The following is an 18724-nucleotide window of genomic DNA, read 5'->3' as shown; positions in this document are numbered from 1 at the left end:
CCTTAATTTCTAACAAAGCAAATTTAAGGTGGAAATTACAGTAGAATTACAAACATCAGAGGAAACAGGTCCATTATTGGGTTTAATCTGGCTGCCCAGGTGGTTTTGAGCTTATATCTACCATCCAGTAGTGTTAGATTGTTTTTCAAGATTGTAATGTACTGTATTACCTCTAATGATGTGGGTTACCAGTGTAGAGAGGCTTCCTCATGATAGTGAAACAAAGTTTGCATGCGCACTAGTAACTTGACCTGTAAAGACGTGTTTTAACAGGCTTTGACGCAGCCTCCTCTATAGTTCTTGTACAGTGTGTGTGTGTGTGTGTGTGCGGTGTGTGAGATTGGTATGTAAGGTGGGGGGCAGGGGTCCGCTTTGACACCCTAATCCCGCAGCCTAGCTCGGCTTTGTGTTAGAGACCTTAGAGAGGAGGAGAGGAAAGGGAGGGATGGAAAGAGTGAGAGAGAGAACGAATGGGAGAAGGAGGGGGGTGTCGGGGGCAGTCAATGGAAGAAGGGGGAGTCGGGAGCGCTGTGTGTTTGAGAGAGGGCGAGAGGGAGGGGAATGATGGGAAGACAGAATGAGGGAGATGGGATTCGTTCATTCTCTTGCTCTCACTATGGAAGGAAACAAAGGATGCTGGAGTGAAGAGCCTGACTTATGACAGCAGGACATCTGAGAGTTTTAGCCTCTTAGCCTGTTAGCTGCTTAGCCTCTGCTGACCTGACTGCCTGTTTTCTGCTGCTGGCCTCTTCTTCTTCTTCTGCTTCTGCTGTCCTCCCCTCCATCCGTCTGTGTGCATCCCTCCTTCTTCTCTCTGTCTGTGCTGAAGACGTCTCATCGCTGCTCCACTGGCTCCTCTAGCCTCTGCATGTGAGTGACTCTGCCTGCATCTGTGTGCGTGTTGAAAACAGTTTAACAGTAATAAGACTTCATTCTGCAGCTTGGTCAGTGTTTTTCGTCATGTAGACAGACTAATAAGCGAGACGTGTGGTCACATCTGTGGTTGTGAATCTGCTCTTTCTCCATCTGACCCTCTCCTTGCCCCATGATTCATATTCATGTCTTTGCTCCTTTTAATTTTTTTTATTTTTTTTGCATCTGTCAGACACAAGTGTGGGGAAGCTGTGAGAAACAGTGGCACATGCCCATTTCCTCTGGGTTAGACTTAATGAGAAAAATGAGAGGGGTAGTGCAGAGCCCCCCCTGCGTGCACACCTGGAATAGTTCACCCCTTCCTCAAATAAACCGTTCACTGCAGATACTGTATGCACTGGTAAAATTACAAGAATCCAGTGTCTGTTTAGAGTAAAGTTTAATCCAAATGTGTAAAACCAATATTTGTATGCTGCAGATTCCTAATGCTAAATGACAGCTGGCCACATCTGCTTTTGTTTGAATAAATTACACAAGCCTAGAGAGCAAATGCAGCCCAGCCTAAATATTTAGCTGCAGGGTTTTTTTTTGTAGCTGAAGGGCAGACGCAGACGGCTTGGTTGCTGGCTTGGCAGCAGTGTTGGCACATTGTGGGTCAGCCTGGCACAGGAACTGACATTAAGGGTGGGTGGGGCCACCTCGCTGGCTGTCTGTCACTTTAGGGGAGAGGCTGGCAGTGTGGCACAGACTGAAGGGATTTTTATTTCAGGTCGAGAAGAATCTGGGGCTATTAATTATTTTTATGATTAATATTTTATTGGGATTTTTGAATATCACACATTACAAGTACACATGTGGAAAATGTTCGTTACGAAACAATATTGAGACTTGTATACAGAAAGTAAACAAATAACTATGTTGTACAATGCTTGCACTCCAGGAAAAGAAAGAAAACAACAAGAACAATCTAACAAAGGATAAAACCGGACAGCACAACAGCAATACAATGAAATTAATTAATTAATCTGGGGCTATTAATGAGCGTTAGACAATGTGGACAGAATTTACACTGCAATGACCAACATGGCTTCAACATGCTGATGTGATGTTGTGAAATGTCTCTTAAAAAACAGACACTCAAAGTCTGTGAGAGATTTTGGTAAAAAATTGAAATCATCACTGATTTTTAATTTTGAAGCCTATATGCCCCAAACTTTGTTCCACCTTCTCAAATGTTAGCTGGTTCTCTCAAAATAATTAAGAAATGAATAAGCAAATGAATTGATGTGAGATAACTGCATCGTCTTTATCCCCTTGCAGAGAATTTGAAACGGTGAAATCATGCAAAAAAGGCTGTTTGCTTAATTATCACAAGCTTTACTTTTTATTGCAAAATACCCATAGGTGGGCTACATAGACAGACTGCTGCCATAGCTCCACACACACATCTTGGTGTATGAATGTGTGTGTATGTCTGTTTTGTTGTTGTTGTTCACGGGGATCCAGTGCTGGAGCACTTGTCAAGCCCTTGCCACTGTTTCTGTTACATATATTTGTCGGGGTGTGTGGGTGTGCATGGTATTAGGGTAGATAGATAGTTGACATCCCCGTCTGGCTCTCTGCATCTTAAACTAAAATAGAGAATATGCATGACCATGTGATACAGTAGATGTACAGATCTTGTACTGATACTTTTTTCAATTAATTCTCCTTGCCTCATTAAGGCCAGCCTCACCAAGCTCAACACATTCATTCAGAGCTTCACTATCTGTCCATATTGTGTTTGTGCCGGCTTGTAGAGGAATGCGGTGTGTTTTAGTAATTCCCTCCTGATTGAAGAGCTCCGTCTGGGCAAAAGCAAGTTAATTCTCTAATGGCGTCTCATCGGAGTAACAGCTCCAGTCGATAGCCATCAGTCAATTATACTCAATAGCCATCAGTCAGTTCTAGTCAATAAGACAAATCAGGGGACAGCAGCCTCTCTTGCTGTCACAGTTCAGAGTGTTACAAGATTGACTACCCCATTTTCAAAGCTGGACTCAGGACTGTGTGAGAGGAATATTTATGGTCACAACAGTGGATGATGTGCCAGAACAAATATATATATCTGTTCTACGATGAATTATGTTTTGCCACTTCACACTGATGGAGACAACCAACAGTTTTATCCCAACGGATATGGATGGACAGTGGTCATTTTATGTCTTTCCTCTTAGAAAGAAGTGGTGCAGGTAATTAAAAATGGAGGTCAAAAGATGACAGGAATGCTGAGTATGTGTGGAGAGTCATCCCTAAGGGTCGGGATGAAGGTGAAGAGGTTAGTCTGGTGGGATGGTGGGAACAAAGGATCTGGGTTTTGTTGAAGGTGGATACCGGCTGAGGCAAGAAAAAAACAGTCTTACCAGCTGAGCCCCCCGATGCTCTCTAACCATCATGACATGAGAAATGCTTCCCCTCTCTCTCTCCCCCTCCCACCCCTCCCTCTTGTGCTTTGCTTCGTCTCTTCGGCTCTTTGACACATTCATTCTCAGTTTTATTTACCCTAGCCTCTACACCTTCTCCTCCCAGGTGCTTTTTTGGTGATGTACCTTTTTTCTTTACAGCTCAATTACATGGCAAAGCCTGTAGTCAGCACAGAAGGGTGAAGGGAGCCAAATGAAGTGTTTCCCATTCTGCTGTAAACTATAAGCTGCCGTCCGTCCCTTGTGACTGTAATTTGGTATAGGCATCAGTCTTCCTCCAATCATCTCTCTCTCTCTCCCTCCTACCCTGCATCCCACCACTCCCTCCCTCTGTTATTCCCCAGGTGACAGGCCACACATTGACCTCTGAATCCTTCCCATTTTCTCTTCGGGAGCCACACAAAGCTCAGACACATAAGGGAAATTGAGTGTTTGTCTAGGAATACATAAAAATGCAGACACTCAAACTCTTGGACGCACAAATATGCACAAGCATATGAAAGCACACGCCCATAAATACACTTACACAGGAAATATTGTGATCCCTCGGCGCCATACACCTTTTTGTTTTGCTGTTTAAGATTCAGGGTGAGAGTCATTGTTTACCAATGAATGCTTGAGTCCATTCCTCCATATTTAATGACTAAGCTGTTTGTTCTCAGATCAAAAGATTAGCTTCACTGAGACATTACTTGATGGATTAGTGTGTGTGTGAGTGTGAGTGTGAGGGGCAGCTCGGCCACCGAGGCTGCAAGTCAGAATTTGGACCCGCTGCAGAGAATAACCCTCCATTGTGTTGTTGTCAGGCTGATTGGCTGCTGTGGTGCACACACTCAGACGCGTTGGCATGCACACAGATACTGATGTACACACACACACACACACACACACACACACACAAACAGAGACACTTATCACCAGAAAGAGTCAGTGTCAGGTCAGCCGGCTCGGCCTGTGGACAGCGCTGTATTGTTGCTGGCCTCCAGCTCTCCTGGACATTTAACAGTGCGGGCATTCAGCTGTTACTGGTGACTCAGGGACCAGCATGCCGCACAGCAACCAGTGTGACCACCAACACCTGCCTTCACACTAACATACTGTTGTGTTGAAGAGGCTCGAAGAACAGAGAACCAGAAAAAAAAAGATTACTGTGAACGTTTTGGAAAAAAATGTCGCACTGTAACCAGAAATGAACAGATCTGTTGATATGAGGTCCAGAACGTGTTCTCAGTGACCACAACTGTGTGTGCATAGTATTTCATGAATCAACATTGGTTAAACAGTTTGGTAACACTTTAAAATAAGTACACACTATTAAGCATTAGTTAAGCTTTAAATACTGAATTCATCATTAATAACACATTTACAAACACAGTTAAACATGTTTTACTCATCATTAATAAGCACTAACTACATACTAATCAGTGTTCATGTGTTATAAATGAAGAATTCAAATTTATTCATGCTTAACTAATGCTTAATAGTGTGTACTTATTATAAAGTGTTACCAACAGTTCAATAATGTTCAAGTAAAGCAAAGTATTCCCCAAGGTAGGATGAAGGAACAGGATCACATGGGGAGGAATTTAATCAGGTTGTTCTGTTCAGACCGCCCTATTGAACTGCTGCTTTCTCACTTGACCTCCACCCTAATGACCCCCACTGAGAGCCCGCATGGATACATATAAAGGACGCAGTGTGATCCCTATTCATTGGAACCAAGTGTCGGAACCACATGGGAAATTTGACAACTCTTCTGTGAGCACTTCTTGCTTCCTGCCAAAACAATGTATATGTCACAGTGACACATTCACACTCACAACAGCCCAGTTATTTGATTGGCATATTTTCCACAAGGCCCCTCGTCTTCCTACAGCTTTTGTTGCTCCTGAACGGGATTGTACTTGTTGTTCGAGAGGTCATATCTAGGAGCATAGTTGTGTCCATACTCATGGTTGGTGCTGTCACTCAGCCCTGTGCGAGTGAATTGATACGTCTGTTGTTGACAAATGAGCGAGTCTCCACCCCTACAATCCCCAAATCACCCAGGAACAGCCACAATAATCCAAACTTTGCGATCTGCTGATATGTTTTTTGAACAAGTCCCATGTGTTGCAATGTGTTTTTTGTTATGTATTTCTGTTGACAGTTTCATTTAGTAAAGAGCTCAGTTTTATGAAGTTTTTATATCACACTGCAAAGGCGCTGTGTTGTTTTCTTTCTTCTTGGAAAAAGGCATTATTAAATAGTTTGTGTGGTCAAGCATTGCACTCTGTGACAGCTGAAAATAAACTGCAACGTTCTGTATTTTTCCGCGCTGTTCAAAATGATAAACTGCACCTAACGAGGGTCCGATGGGAGTGCGAATGAACACCATGCATTGCCAAAATGTGATGTACATATAACTAAATTGCTACGATTTTGATGATGACGTGTTTTCAGTCTGCGCAGTGATGTAAACCAGATGACATTCTGCTGTTTCTTTATTGTTCTCATATAAACGTAACAATACAAGTTGATATTATCAAATCACCAACAACTGAAGCAGCTATCAGCTATTGAATGCAACGTGGGGCTCATGCTTTGTTTGTTTTGCTTAACATAGTGTGCTTACTGTAGTTAGTTCAAGGACACCCTGCCAAGTCTAAAGACAGTTTAGGTAAGCCACTGCTGAATTTACAGTACAATAATTAATATTATTTAGCCTTACACCCTCAGCCTCTCTGGCGAACTGCCTGCATCCTGCCTCTCTATCTCCACTGCCTTAATTTTCTCTTTTGTTATTTATCTTGTTACATTTCAGGCTCGGAAACACTTGTACATTGATGTCCCCTTCAAATAGGATCATTAAAATAACATGTGACCAGATCTTATTTAACTACAGTACAGTATGCGTAGGGAGACGACTGAGGCAGAATCAGTTCATGCCAACATCAGCAGTATTTTCACTTGTGGTAAAAATACTGAGAGGGGAAAATGTTCCAGGAACACCAGACAAACGATCTTTTAAATGTCCCTTGTCTAGCTGATGTTATAGCTCAAGTATTTGGTGGAAATTCTCTAGAATATCACATCAAGTGTGATTTTCATGCTAGTGCTGATGGACACATGCAACACATGCAATATCACTTCCTGTGTGGGTCTTTTGACGGAGACGTCCATTTGGTAAGTGCTGGTCATCTGCTGCCCTAGCCGCTCGCCGGTGCCCTGCGGTGCCAGTGTGACCAGGCTGCCAGTGTGATCCTGAAGCAGTTGTGCGTGCACATACACACACACACACACACACACACAGACACACACACACACGCTCCACCAGGGCACGGCTGAGCTAATGACTCATCTCTCTGCCCCCCTCCTCTCTCTCTTCCCTCTCTCTGTCTGTCTGTTCCTCTGTATTTCTCTGTCTCTGTCTGTACAGGGGACATCACTCAGAAGGGCTATGAGAAGAAAAGAGGAAAGCTGTTGGCACCGTACATCCCACAAATACAAGGTAAGGTAACACACGGGCCTGCAGGAAATTTACTGTCCAGAACAGTAAGGTTTTATCGTTTTCTGGCTGCCTGTTAGCATCACAGTTAGCATCCTTGCAAGAGAAAACCGAATAAGAAAAAACATCTTGTAACCTTAGCAATGGTGATTTTATGAGTCATTTTATTTGCATATAGCACTTTTGCTTATATAATAAAACAAAATTTAATACAGCTTGCAGAGACGAGTAATAAAAAAGAGAGGAGAGAGAGATCAAAGATGAAATCACTACAAACAAAAAAGTAGCAAAACTGTAGAAAAATAGAGTAGTAGAAAAACACATTCAAAGTTGCCTGGAGAAGCTGCATTAAAAAAAGAAAGAGTATTCGGACAGAAATACTGGATTGAACATCAAATGGTCATCTTATTCAAATTTTTCGATATCCGTAAGAATAAAGACTGAGAACCTTCACGGACATCAAATGGTCATTAAGTTGTCAAGAGCGGCACTGCAGGGGATTTTTACACATCTGCTGTTATTCACCTGGATGAAGACTGTTCCTCTGGTGCGTCCTTGATTCTTTGGGTCAGAAGGACTAAGGTGTTGTCACCCTTGAATTTGTTACTTAAGCCTTAGCCCTGCATCAGCCATCGGCCAACCAACCACAGACTGGAAGGCATCGTGGTCTCTGCTGATATGATAACTCGTCTAGATTTGGATGGAAAGTTCTACGATCCCTGTCTGAGGATGCTAACTGTTTTGAGGAATGTGACGTTTTTTGTTTTTTTTTTACTCCCAGTTTGTGCGTATATATTTGTGCTTGTCATCCTGTATTAGGTTGTGGGTGTTTGAGAAGTATTAACTTTGAAGTACAATGTAGGTGTGAAGACTCCCGGCTGTACGTTACTACTTATGATCTGTCTGGGGTTGTTGACTGCGTAGGCAGCTTTAAACATTTCTGTATGAATTCAATGTATTTTTATCCCCAGTTGGTGCAGATAGTTGGATTTAGCCAACTCAAGCAGACTAAAGGGTTGAGGTGGTTTGTGATGAATCCCACAGAAGTGAGAAGTTTCTTTTCTGTCTTCTTTGTGTCTGTCCATCCTTTATACGGGGTCCGTGGCAGTCTTTGGTTTGGCCTGCTCTCAGAACACCAAGCCTCGGTGGAAACAGGAATCTGGTGCAGGCCGCTCTACTCTGGAGTTAGTAGGCCTGTTATTTAGCTTGGGCGGATCAGCTCCTTCATTCTGTCTTTTGCTTGCTCCCCCTCTCTCTTGTTTTTTATGGATTCTGTGTTCTCTTCCTATCATTTATTGTTCAATTCATTTAGCCTGGATCCAAACACATAAAAGAACGGAAGTGACAGATATAGCACAGAAATGGACTGGCTCCGGAGTGGAGGAGATTCTTCGTACACAACGCACGCTACCTGTAGGATGAATGAGAGAAGTGTGTTGGCGTTTAATGACACATCCATCCAGCACGATGAATCAGTGGGTTAGGGTTTAACAGCTTCACAGCTGAACTAGGAGTCCAATAGACTGTTGGCTTCTGAGCTCCATAGAAAATTTCATAAGCTGTTTTACTGCTTTATATTTCACTGTTGTCATAGGACTGTACATGGTCCAAGTGCAATAAAGTCGGGGAACAAAGCCAGACTGTTAACATCTCTGAAAGAGTAGATTCATCTCTTTTGTTTATAATATGACCTTTAAGAATAAATAATTGTATGAGGTGGAAGTGAAACATTTAGGAAAATATGGTTCATGAATTCATCAAATTAAGCTACATGGAAGAATGTTTATGACTCTTTGATGAGGGAACAGGTATGTGATGTGCCAAATGTTTCAATATCCATAAGAATAGAGAATTGTGGTTTTAAGAACCCAAATCCTTTCAGTGTAATTTTGCATCCCCTGTCAGCTTTCTCTCTTGAACTCTAGTTAACAGGGCTGAGAGGAGAAGAGGCTCCGAACCACCTCTCCCTATTGCCTCAGTGTTTTCCGAGCAATCGAATGAAGATAAAGCAGATTTCTGTTGAACACTTAGAGAAATCAAATCCTGCAAGGTTTGAGTGGCCTGGATGTCTGAGAGAGGTGACTGCTTTGTTGCTACATCACAGAGTTGGCCGAAAAAACCTCACAGTTTGTTTTGAGACACACTTTATGAATACAGGCAGTGTACATATTTTCCTCGGTGCTTTGATACCTTCACAGTTTTATCTAACACCGAGACCTGTTTTATTATGAAAAACAGACATGGAAGCCTCACTTTATGAGACCACTACAGGATTTTATCTTAACTGATTGTTCTGACTGATAGGCCTACCATTAGTCATTTCTGTCAAAGCAAGAGTATTTATCTTAGTGATTCAAATATACAACTGACAACTTACTGCAAGTCATTAGCAACGCACATTTACTCTCTAAGAGTGAGACACAGGACACGTGTTGTTGTCAGCCACCACACCGGTAAGCGCTGGCATCAGACAGGTACTAAAAATTCATCAGGGTTCGCTATGAGCCAATGACAACATCTGCTGTGACGGAGCGTGCCTCCTATTGGCTTAGTGCGGTGTGTCTCTGAAGTGTGGTCTGCCCAGCAACTGAGTCTGGTGTCCTGGCTTGTTTTATAGACCTGTTTCCTCTGGGAGGTGGGAAGGGGCCGTCGTGTGACTGGGCTGTCAGAGCGATATAAGGGACCAGCATATATTAATGTGTCCAGGCAAGCGTAGGGGATGTGATGTGCGTGTGGATGCGTGTCAGACTCTATGTGTTATGGGGTCCTTAAATGTCCACAGGCTATATTGACCATATTGTGTAATATTCGAAAGCCATATTGCACTGTATTTAATTGAAGTGTGTAAATGATGCTCAGTCAGCATAGCAGCGTGCTGTGCACTGATGCTGTCTGAGGGTTGCTGACAGTGTGGAGCTCACTGATCCCTGCTAAGCTGCCGCTGAAAAGCCGGGTGGGCTGATGGCTGGCTGGCTGGCCGCTTGTCTGCTGGCCATCCAACGAGGTGTTGTTGGATGTAACTGGCTGAATGTGACCTTGGGAGAACTCTGTCCTCCCAAGGCTGTTTTCTAATGGTCATACCAGCGAGGGCAGTCACCCTGTGGTTCATTTGGTCAGAGGTCAGCAAAGGTTGAAATACCCAAACAAAACCTCAAAACTGTCCACAGTCTGCTCATTTTTTAGTTGCACTGTTAATTTTGGCTGCCACGTTTTCTTATTAAGTTAGTTTCCTCAAGCCAAAAAATATGACTGGCAGTTTCAGTTATATTAAGCTTTCACACTTTACGACTGTAGAGCTAATCTTGAATATGGTTTGGGTGTCATGAGTGATTGAACCAAGCAGGGCTGGAGTCGTTTTTGTGGTTTCTGCAGATAACATCATATGGTGGTGTTTTGATATTTAGCTAAAGATTGAAATCTTGATGTCTTCAAATTGTGTTTGATATTTGTGTGTACTGGTTTCTCCACTCTCAGAGCCCCCGTTCCTTTTAGGCCAGTTATGTTTTTATAAATTACTCATCTCTCTGAATTGTTTTTCTGTGGAAATGGTTACTCCCAACTTTACCAGTAGCTTGATTTTATGGTTCCAGTGAACACATATTTTTGTGGATGGGAAGTCACTGAGGCCGATCATTGGTTAGAAAAAAATGCAAGTTATGATAAGTGGCTGCCAATGTTTTTGCTGTTAGAGAAAAATCGTTCATGTTTTGACCACATTAATACTGCAGTGTTAGTATATTTCAGGTGATTTGTTGGCATATGAATTAAAATACTTTTATATTGTTTAGTTTTCTGATACAATCTGAGGTGTTTGGTATAATTCCTTTCAAGGTCAGATGGTTCTACGTTGTAACTCACACACAAAGGCTTTAGTATCTTACTCATACATAAATATAATGTATTTAGTTTGGTCTTTGTGCAGCTTTTTTGGCAGATGCTAGGACGTTCAGATGTTGTGTGTTGTTTAATTGTGTCTGACTCTGATCTGTGTCCTTAAAGTCCACCCAAAATAACTGCTAAAGGCCTGTTTCTGTACTGAATCGATAATGGAGGTACGGCATACAGTAGGTACATACTGTAGGTATAGTGTAAACATAGGTAGGATATAACTTAGGTTGGGAGCCTTTGCACATTCTCTTCTAATGGACGTACTAGCCCTTTCCTGTCCTATTAACTTTACTGGCCCAACCGGTCCTGACCCAAATAAGAGGATCTCACTTCTAACGTAGGGAGTAGGTTCGTATCCCATATCCATATTAATTGGATTGTTCATATTACATTACTTATGAATTAGATCTTCAGTGATCTTGAGTAAAATTATATTCATCTCATTTGATCACATTTTACATCCACTGGGATGGGAGCTCATCAGAATTCTTTTTTGAGTTTCTCCTCTTAATCCATTTATCCACACCGCATACTTCAAATGCATCTCCATGAAAGCATTATGGGGAGAAGCAAGACCAATAGAAGACTGCTAATAGAGCTCATACCATAACCTTCCTTCGGGCGATAGTCATGGGTTTCCCCTCTGATGCTAACCACTAGTTCCTTAATGAAGCTCAAACCAGAATTGCATAAGCGAAAGGATGAATCACAGCCTGCGTCATGCAGAGCACAGCGAGGTTGATGAGTTAGAGAGTTTGATAATTTTAGAACACCCCAGTTTGACGATGTTGTCTTTTTGACATTCATGGTGCTTAATCACCTCCTTTCTGCTACGTCTGTGTAATTTGCATTTGCTTCCCTTGGAAGGCTTGTAGGCAGCTGGAAGGCTGCGAGACGAGCTGGATTAATTAAAGGGAATACTTTCCCAACTCCAAACTACTGTATTAGAAGAAAGCAGCCTAAGTAGGGATTACCATTAAGCTTGTGGATACTTGATCTGGTTCAGGCAATATTCAACAGCATTGCTCTACAGTATGTCCATAACATACTGTATTATGCACCTGCTCATGTTTCTTATATTAATGTTTCTGGGTACAGCTTTTGTTTCTGTCCTGTTATGATCTGTCCTTTACCTGTGTTGTCTTGTTTCTCTGCAGGTGTAGATCCATCTTTGCAAATTGACAACAGGATCCAAGCCTCCTCCCAAGCTGTTCTTCCAGGTTCCAAACACAACAAGTCTCGGGTGGCCAACACCCGGGATGAACGCTTCAGATCTGGTAATCATGTATACATACTGGCAAAAGGTGTCTGGTGTTTCTGTTTTCTACGTTTCTGTAGCTAAACTGCATGATTTTTTTTCCTCCCTAGATTTGCACACAGAAGCCGTCCAAGCAGCTTTGGCAAAGTACAAAGAGAGGAAGATGCCCATGCCCTCTAAGAGGCGATCTGTGCTAGTTCAATCATCTGTTGAGGCATGCACCCCGCCAGGTGAGACCTCCGCTGCTGAGGGCCCGCTGTCTGTCCTGAGCAGAAAATATCAAGTGCTCACACAGCCTAGGTTTATGTTTACACTGCTTTTCATGTGCTCCCATGAGCACTGTAGTGCAGGATGCTGACACTCTGTTGTGTCCAATGAATGAAAGGGATGTTGCCAAGCATTTGTTACTGGAAAGAGATGTGCAGTTTGATGAATGTGTCTATTCTTTGTGACTATAACAGAGTCAGTTCTCACTGTTGTTTTCCCATCTGACATTCCCGCATGAGTTACATAATGGATGAATATTCAGATTTTTAACATTGTCTCAAAATATCGACCTTTCACCCGCTTATATCGGTTTGTATTGTGTATGTGGTCAGTTCACCATTTTATTGAATTGTTGTGAAATGCATAAGGCTAAAAAAAAACCTTTGTGTTTGGATCAAATATTTCCCAGTGTAAGATTTGTTGATAGACAACTTTCCAGTTTCTCAAACACCGAGTGGCTTTATCTTTGGTGTATAAGAGGTAATTGTTGGGTGGCCTTGGAGCCTCATGTCTTGGGTAAAGAGAGGACACAGCGGTGGAGCGAGTAACCGGATTAAGAGCTCAGACACTGGGGTTTCAACAGGAGAAGGAGGGGGCCTTTTCATGGTTGTTTTGAGTCATTCTGAGTGATCTACTGTAATCTAATGGGATAAGGTACACAGGTTTGGCTTCACAGACCCACAAAATCATAAACTGTACACACAAGATGCTTTGGGGACTCGCTTTTTCAATGCTAGTGCTGCAACAGGCGATGGCGTTCACACAGTGGCAACAGCTTCAACATGATGTCTGACATTGTACTGTAAATGCCATGGTGAAAAGACCTTAACGATAGTCTATAGAGTTTTTATCTACTAATTTTGATGAGCAGAGCAGGTCCAAGCATTGCTGCTGTCTACACTGAACATAGATCAACAGATTAACTTTCTTCTTTTACATCTATTTACTATTTTCAGGGACCAAGCGCACTATGTGTCTGTCCAGCCCATGTGTGACTGAGAAGAATCAGTAGCAATGAGAGCAAACTCTGACTTGTTTACTTGCAGACGTGTCAGTCAAAACAGGGTGACAGGATTGGATAAAAGGCTCCTTAATAACCGTCAACAGACCCCACCACAGAATACACAAAAACATCATCTACAAACATTACCGGACATACACACAAAAAGTGTGCAAAAAGAATACTGATCTGTCCAATCCATCAATTTCCCTCCAGTGTATTTTTAGCAGCAAGGCTCTTGGGATAACAGTGTTGGTCTGTCAGTAGGTCAGTTTGTCAGCTCACCACTTTCATCCAGACTGAAATATCTCAGCAAATATTGGATTGATTTCATTCACATCTGGTCCACATATTTATCTCCCTCTTAAGATGAATTCCCTGAATATTCCTTTAGTTTCCTCAGTGCTTTGGTTTCTCACCCAATACCAGACTAAAGACATTCATCAGCCTCAGGCAAATGAGACTGTGACCATGGTAAAACTGAACCTGCTGAATCAGTAAACGTGATTTACCACCTCTAGTACATAGATGAGAGATGAGAGAGATAGGTTGAACCAGGTGCTTCCTATATGTACAGTAGGATGCCATTTGCACATATTCATCATCACTTTCTGGAACCAGCCATTATCACGTTAGTTTCCCCTAATAGAATTCAATCAGTGTTAGACCACTGGACTGAAGATTTATTTGCTTGAACACAGTATTTCATTGATGTGCAAGAATAAATTAAAGCTCAGCATATTTGCCTCTGTCTCTTTTTAGGTTGCCTCTACTATCCCTCTCTACTTCTAAATCCTCCATCTTTTCCTGTCGTTTTTTGACTCACTCTTAATTATCTATTCTTGATTTTGTCTCTATAACTGTGACTAATAACCCCCTTTTCCCTCTTGATTTCTCTCATAATCTTTCTATAGCTCTATTTCTACTTTGCCTCTGTTCTCCGACCCTTCCTTTCTGTCTCCCCCTGCGTTACTGTGTCAAGGTTACCGGGAGAGATTGGAGAAGGAGAGGAATAACAAACAGAATCATAAATGCATGATAATCCCATGAGTCCGTTGGATGTAGAGACATTAAATTTTAGCTTGTTATAATCCACCTCCTCTGGCCTTCCTTTGACAGCTTCTACAAGGCCATGAAGAAGCATGAGGAAAGTAACAGGGATTTTAATAGTGTCTCAATTGAGGGACTTTACTTGTAACTACCTACTGTGAATGATTAGTCGGCACAGAAAGGCTCATTAATTTAGAGAACATCCACGGGCATGTGCTGATCTCACACACAAGCTTAATCTCTGTTTTCTAAACGTTTCACTCTCATCCCCTCGGTGGACTAGGGATAGGTTTTCCACCTTACTAAGACTTTGGTGCAGTATTTTGAGAAGTGTGGATGCGTTTTGTACGTTTTCCCGGGGCTGCGGAGCAAACGCTGCCGTTTCCTCTGTTAACGATGAATAATGGGGGAAGTGTGACCTTTCTTGGTGATTTTGAAAACAGCTGTTGTTTATCACTTAAGCATTTCATGTTGTCAAATGAGTGATGCCTAAACTTTTTTTTTAGCCCTTTCATTGCTCTCAGTTGTCTGCAGAATGCAAATCTCAGACAGCTCTGGTGCAACTTCAGTGATCCTGTCGATAAAACAGACATGTCTGGGAGCTTGGCAGATAAAGTGGAATGTGTTCCTTTTGAAAGATCCTTACTTTGCTTTGAAGTCGTTGGTTGTTTGGGCTATTTTTACTGAGACCAACTGCTCACAGTCGCCTCAAGGGAAAGAAAGTTAAATCGTCAGTCACTGGGGTTCTGTCCAAGTCATAATAACTTAAGCACACACTACTCCTAGCTAAGTTTATTTCAGTTTCTGTTTGTATTGTGTTAGAAGTATTATATGCATGTGTTTTGATTTGGTGATATGTTACAAATACAGATGTTTTGGTCTCTTGTCTGAGTATGGAGGTCTTTAGTTCAACATGGTGAAGACTTCTACGTTCTTACAGCAGCAAGGTTTAGCAGGACCTACAGTAGCCTTGCAACAAGGTATACTTTGTACCATAAATAAAAGATTTGCCTTGAAAAGCTGACTGACTGACTGTTAGTTCCCCAGATCAAATTGCTTGGCTGCTTTCGGTGTATAAAAACACAACCTCCAAACCTCTTGTTTTCCCACAGCGCCTAATTTGTTCTGACTTCCCGTGCACTCCACAGATATCCTATTGCAAAACCTGTTACATTATGTCGTTAACATATTTTTTGCAGTGTGCCTTTTGTGTTACTGTGGCAGTTTTAAGAGGCAATCAAGTATCAAACACATTCTCTAGCTGTAAAGCTGTAACACCTTTAAAAGCAAGCATCCCTCAGCTTATTAATTTCCATCTCCATTGAAACCATCTGTCCATTCCACTAAATTCCACTAAATTATTTTTATATATATATATGTATATATGTATATATACAGTATATGTATATATATATGTCCTTTATGTATAAGTAAAATAGTGTGTCATCAGCGTACCATCTAAATCCTGCTTAAGAGTTCCACCACCAGGTTTTTTTTTTTTGAATTATTATTATTCTGGAGACAGCCCCATTTTCTTGTCCACTGTTGTGACGCTGCCCTGTCTTGACCTGTTAAACACAGACACCTCCTCAGCGTCGGAAGACGAGGGCTCGCTGCGCCGGCAGGGACGTCTGGCCACCTCCACGCCCTACCAGGGCCACGGCCACCCAGCCGTTGAGCATTGGTTTAACCGTGTCATCCAGGGTTCGTCCACCTCATCCTCCGCGTCATCCACCTCATCCCATCCGGGAGGGAGATCCGTCACCACCACTGCCCACGCAGCCCTCAACGCCAACGCCGCAGCTACCGCACTGGCCGACCTTATGGCACACACCCAGCTAGGTCAGTGACTCACGCAGTCTCACACTCCATCACATATTCGCTTTCCCATCTGTAAGTTATTTCCCCCCCCTTTTTAGAATAATGCAACGCTCTCATTCAGATAGGAGTCGTACATTTTTCGTAACATAAACTTGATTGGAGCACTGTAAACATGTGTCTGCTCTGGTTGTGAACTGAACCACGAAGGATAATAAGGATAGAAATAGAAATAGAGTGAGATAGTAATGATAATATTCTCACTATCCAAGTGCACTGGTGAAAGAGTTATTTCAGCCACTGGGGTGACTGTCTGCACAACCCCCTGCTTAGCTGTATAGTTTTACCTTATTTCATCTACAGTATGTACATGAATCATAATCATCATTTATACTTTCCCATTGTCTCAGATTTGCTGATTTCAGCACTTGAACCTGCACCACGTTGTTTTTTTTTTCTCAGCTTCATCTCAGACTGACAGCGGTGTGCTAGACATTTGCAACAGGCATCACCTTATCTCCCTCCAGATAGACAGAAGCACTTGATCAGACAAGGAAAAGGGAACAGACAGCAGAGTTTTAATTCATGTCTTTCTAATTAGTCATCTCCATCTGCCTTCTCAATGTCACTCAGTCATGTGAAAGGGCTCTCGGCCTCTTCCCCGTTAAAACTACTTGTTTCACGTTGCCATGCGAGTGTCACAAGCTAGTGAATGAGATTCAGTAGATTTATCTCCATCTGTCTCTTAGCAGCAGCGAAGTGGGATGGTGTGTCTGTGTGTGTGTGTGTGTGTGTGTGTGTGTCTGTATATACTTGTTGCTGGCAGAACGATATCCTATTAGGATGGAGCTGTCTGATTCCTGTCCAGCTCATCTTCCCTCAAGGTTGCTGTCATAAAGTAGCAGCAGAGACTGCCACTGAAAGGAGCTGTAAATAAATCTCCCATATCGCCCTCTTCCTCGCCCCTTCAGACTTTTGAATGTAGCTGTTGCATCTGGCAGGCCATTATACGTGGGAAACATTTGAGGCTAATATGGATGGTAATGATCAACTGAGTTAATACAGTACATGTGTTGTACATGTACAGAGCCCTAGTTCTCTGGTTTCAGTTCTCCATGATTTACACCAGTTGTATTTGACTCTAAAATCTAATTCAGTCCAGTGCAGCAACTCATAAATTCTTCCGTTACAAGGATAACAACAGTTTTAATTGACAATTTTCAGAGGTGTTAATTTCTCTGTTTATTATTGATATTATATTTGGCAGTGATACTGAACCTACCACACATCCTAGTTGGACATTTTTCAAAATAATGCTATTCAGTATCCACAATGGTATCCACTGAAAGAATAGACATATGGTTTAGGTAACACCTTTCTGACAAATACAAAAACTAATCTTTAAAAATGTTATATTATATTTGCACTCAGTTGATTTCAGCTGTAGCGTATGTAGTGCTAACACGTGTGTTATGCATTGATTTAATAATCTTAGTGACCTCAAAATATTATAATCCACCTGCCATTGTAGCATTGACAGGTTTCCCACTGGGGTTTGTTGATCTGGATTGAAGAAGCTTTTGCATCATGTTATTGATTTGTCTGTGTAACGTTATTGTGTGGCGTCCCTTTTAGAGCTTAGCACACAAAGGGAGTACTAATGGAAAACTTCACAATGTCCTCAGACTGTTTATCTTGATTCACAAACAGTGAATCTGTGCGAATATTGCACTTGCAGACAGAAACACTCATTCATTATCCTGACACGTAGTAAAAATGCAGATAAAATGTAAACTCCTTGCTAAAACACATTCTTATGCAGTGAAAGACCTTTCACGTACAGATGGCAAAAAAGGCTCCTAGCCTCTCAATCACCTTCCTAAGCTGTTGAATCAGTATGTTCAGTAACTCATGAAGTACATTTTTATATAGTTGCAACAAGCGAAAGTGGGTCTGGCGTTTGACCTTTTAACCCCCAACACCCCACTCATCACAGATAACCACTCAGCACCACCCGATGTGACAGGGCTGTCGGAGCGCTCCTCGCTTCATGCGGAGCGCCCCCAGGTGGCCTCGGTGCGAGGCGTTTCCCGCAGCTACAACCACCACACCAGTGTCATGGAGACTGCAGATGGTGAGTTTCCTACTTACGTACACACTCAGAAACACAGTCACCTCCCTTTCACCCTCTCTCATGCTGTCTGTCTCCCCTGTCTTAGTCAGACTGGCACCAGCTGACCCTTTATGTTGCCATGGTAACAGTGCACCTCTAAATCCCCCCCCCCTAAAATCCCTAAAATCTTATATTCATTAATATCTTATCTAAACAAAACACACTGATAATGATTTAGAGAGGAAAACTGTGTCATTCAAGGCCGCACCAAATTGTCAGGTTCAGTTTATGTAATGTTGCGGGTGAATCTCTGATTGAAATCGTTACCATTCATCATTCAAATAGCGTGCAGTGTACTGCTCACCCAATGCTGCCAGCAGTTTCCAGATGGGACATTGCAGATATTGACAATGGATGATGTTAGTGTACAGATGAGTAACCAGTGAACTCAGAGAGGATGATGCCGTACGGTGCATAGAATGTCAGTTTCACTTGTACTTTTTTCCTT

The 18724-nt window shown here is 42.3% G+C and overlaps 1 protein-coding gene across 9 annotated transcripts in view; it reads left to right on the top strand.

Annotated features, from left to right (window-relative positions):
- Positions 1 to 18724, top strand: part of dip2a (DIP2 acetate--CoA ligase A) — an 80150-nt gene that overhangs the window by 39622 nt on the left and 21804 nt on the right. For 7 of the 9 annotated variants that reach the window (XM_085764987.1, XM_085764986.1, XM_085764984.1 and 4 more), the window contains exons 2-6: positions 6754 to 6825; positions 11868 to 11987; positions 12079 to 12198; positions 15867 to 16127; positions 18100 to 18237. In XM_085764987.1, coding sequence (XP_085621113.1) covers positions 6754 to 6825; positions 11868 to 11987; positions 12079 to 12198; positions 15867 to 16127; positions 18100 to 18237 — 711 coding nt within the window. The remainder of the gene's footprint in view (positions 1 to 6753; positions 6826 to 11867; positions 11988 to 12078; positions 12199 to 15866; positions 16128 to 18099; positions 18238 to 18724) is intronic. The other 2 variants (XM_085764989.1, XM_085764988.1) reach the window with 1 other exon arrangement.

This window comes from Trachurus japonicus, chromosome 21 (genome assembly GCF_045865225.1).
Source record: "Trachurus japonicus isolate A0001 chromosome 21, Traja_1.0".
NCBI classification, from domain to species: Eukaryota; Metazoa; Chordata; class Actinopteri; order Carangiformes; family Carangidae; genus Trachurus; species Trachurus japonicus.
Note: the sequence above shows the minus strand (reverse complement) of the source record. Positions and strands in the feature narration are given on the sequence as shown.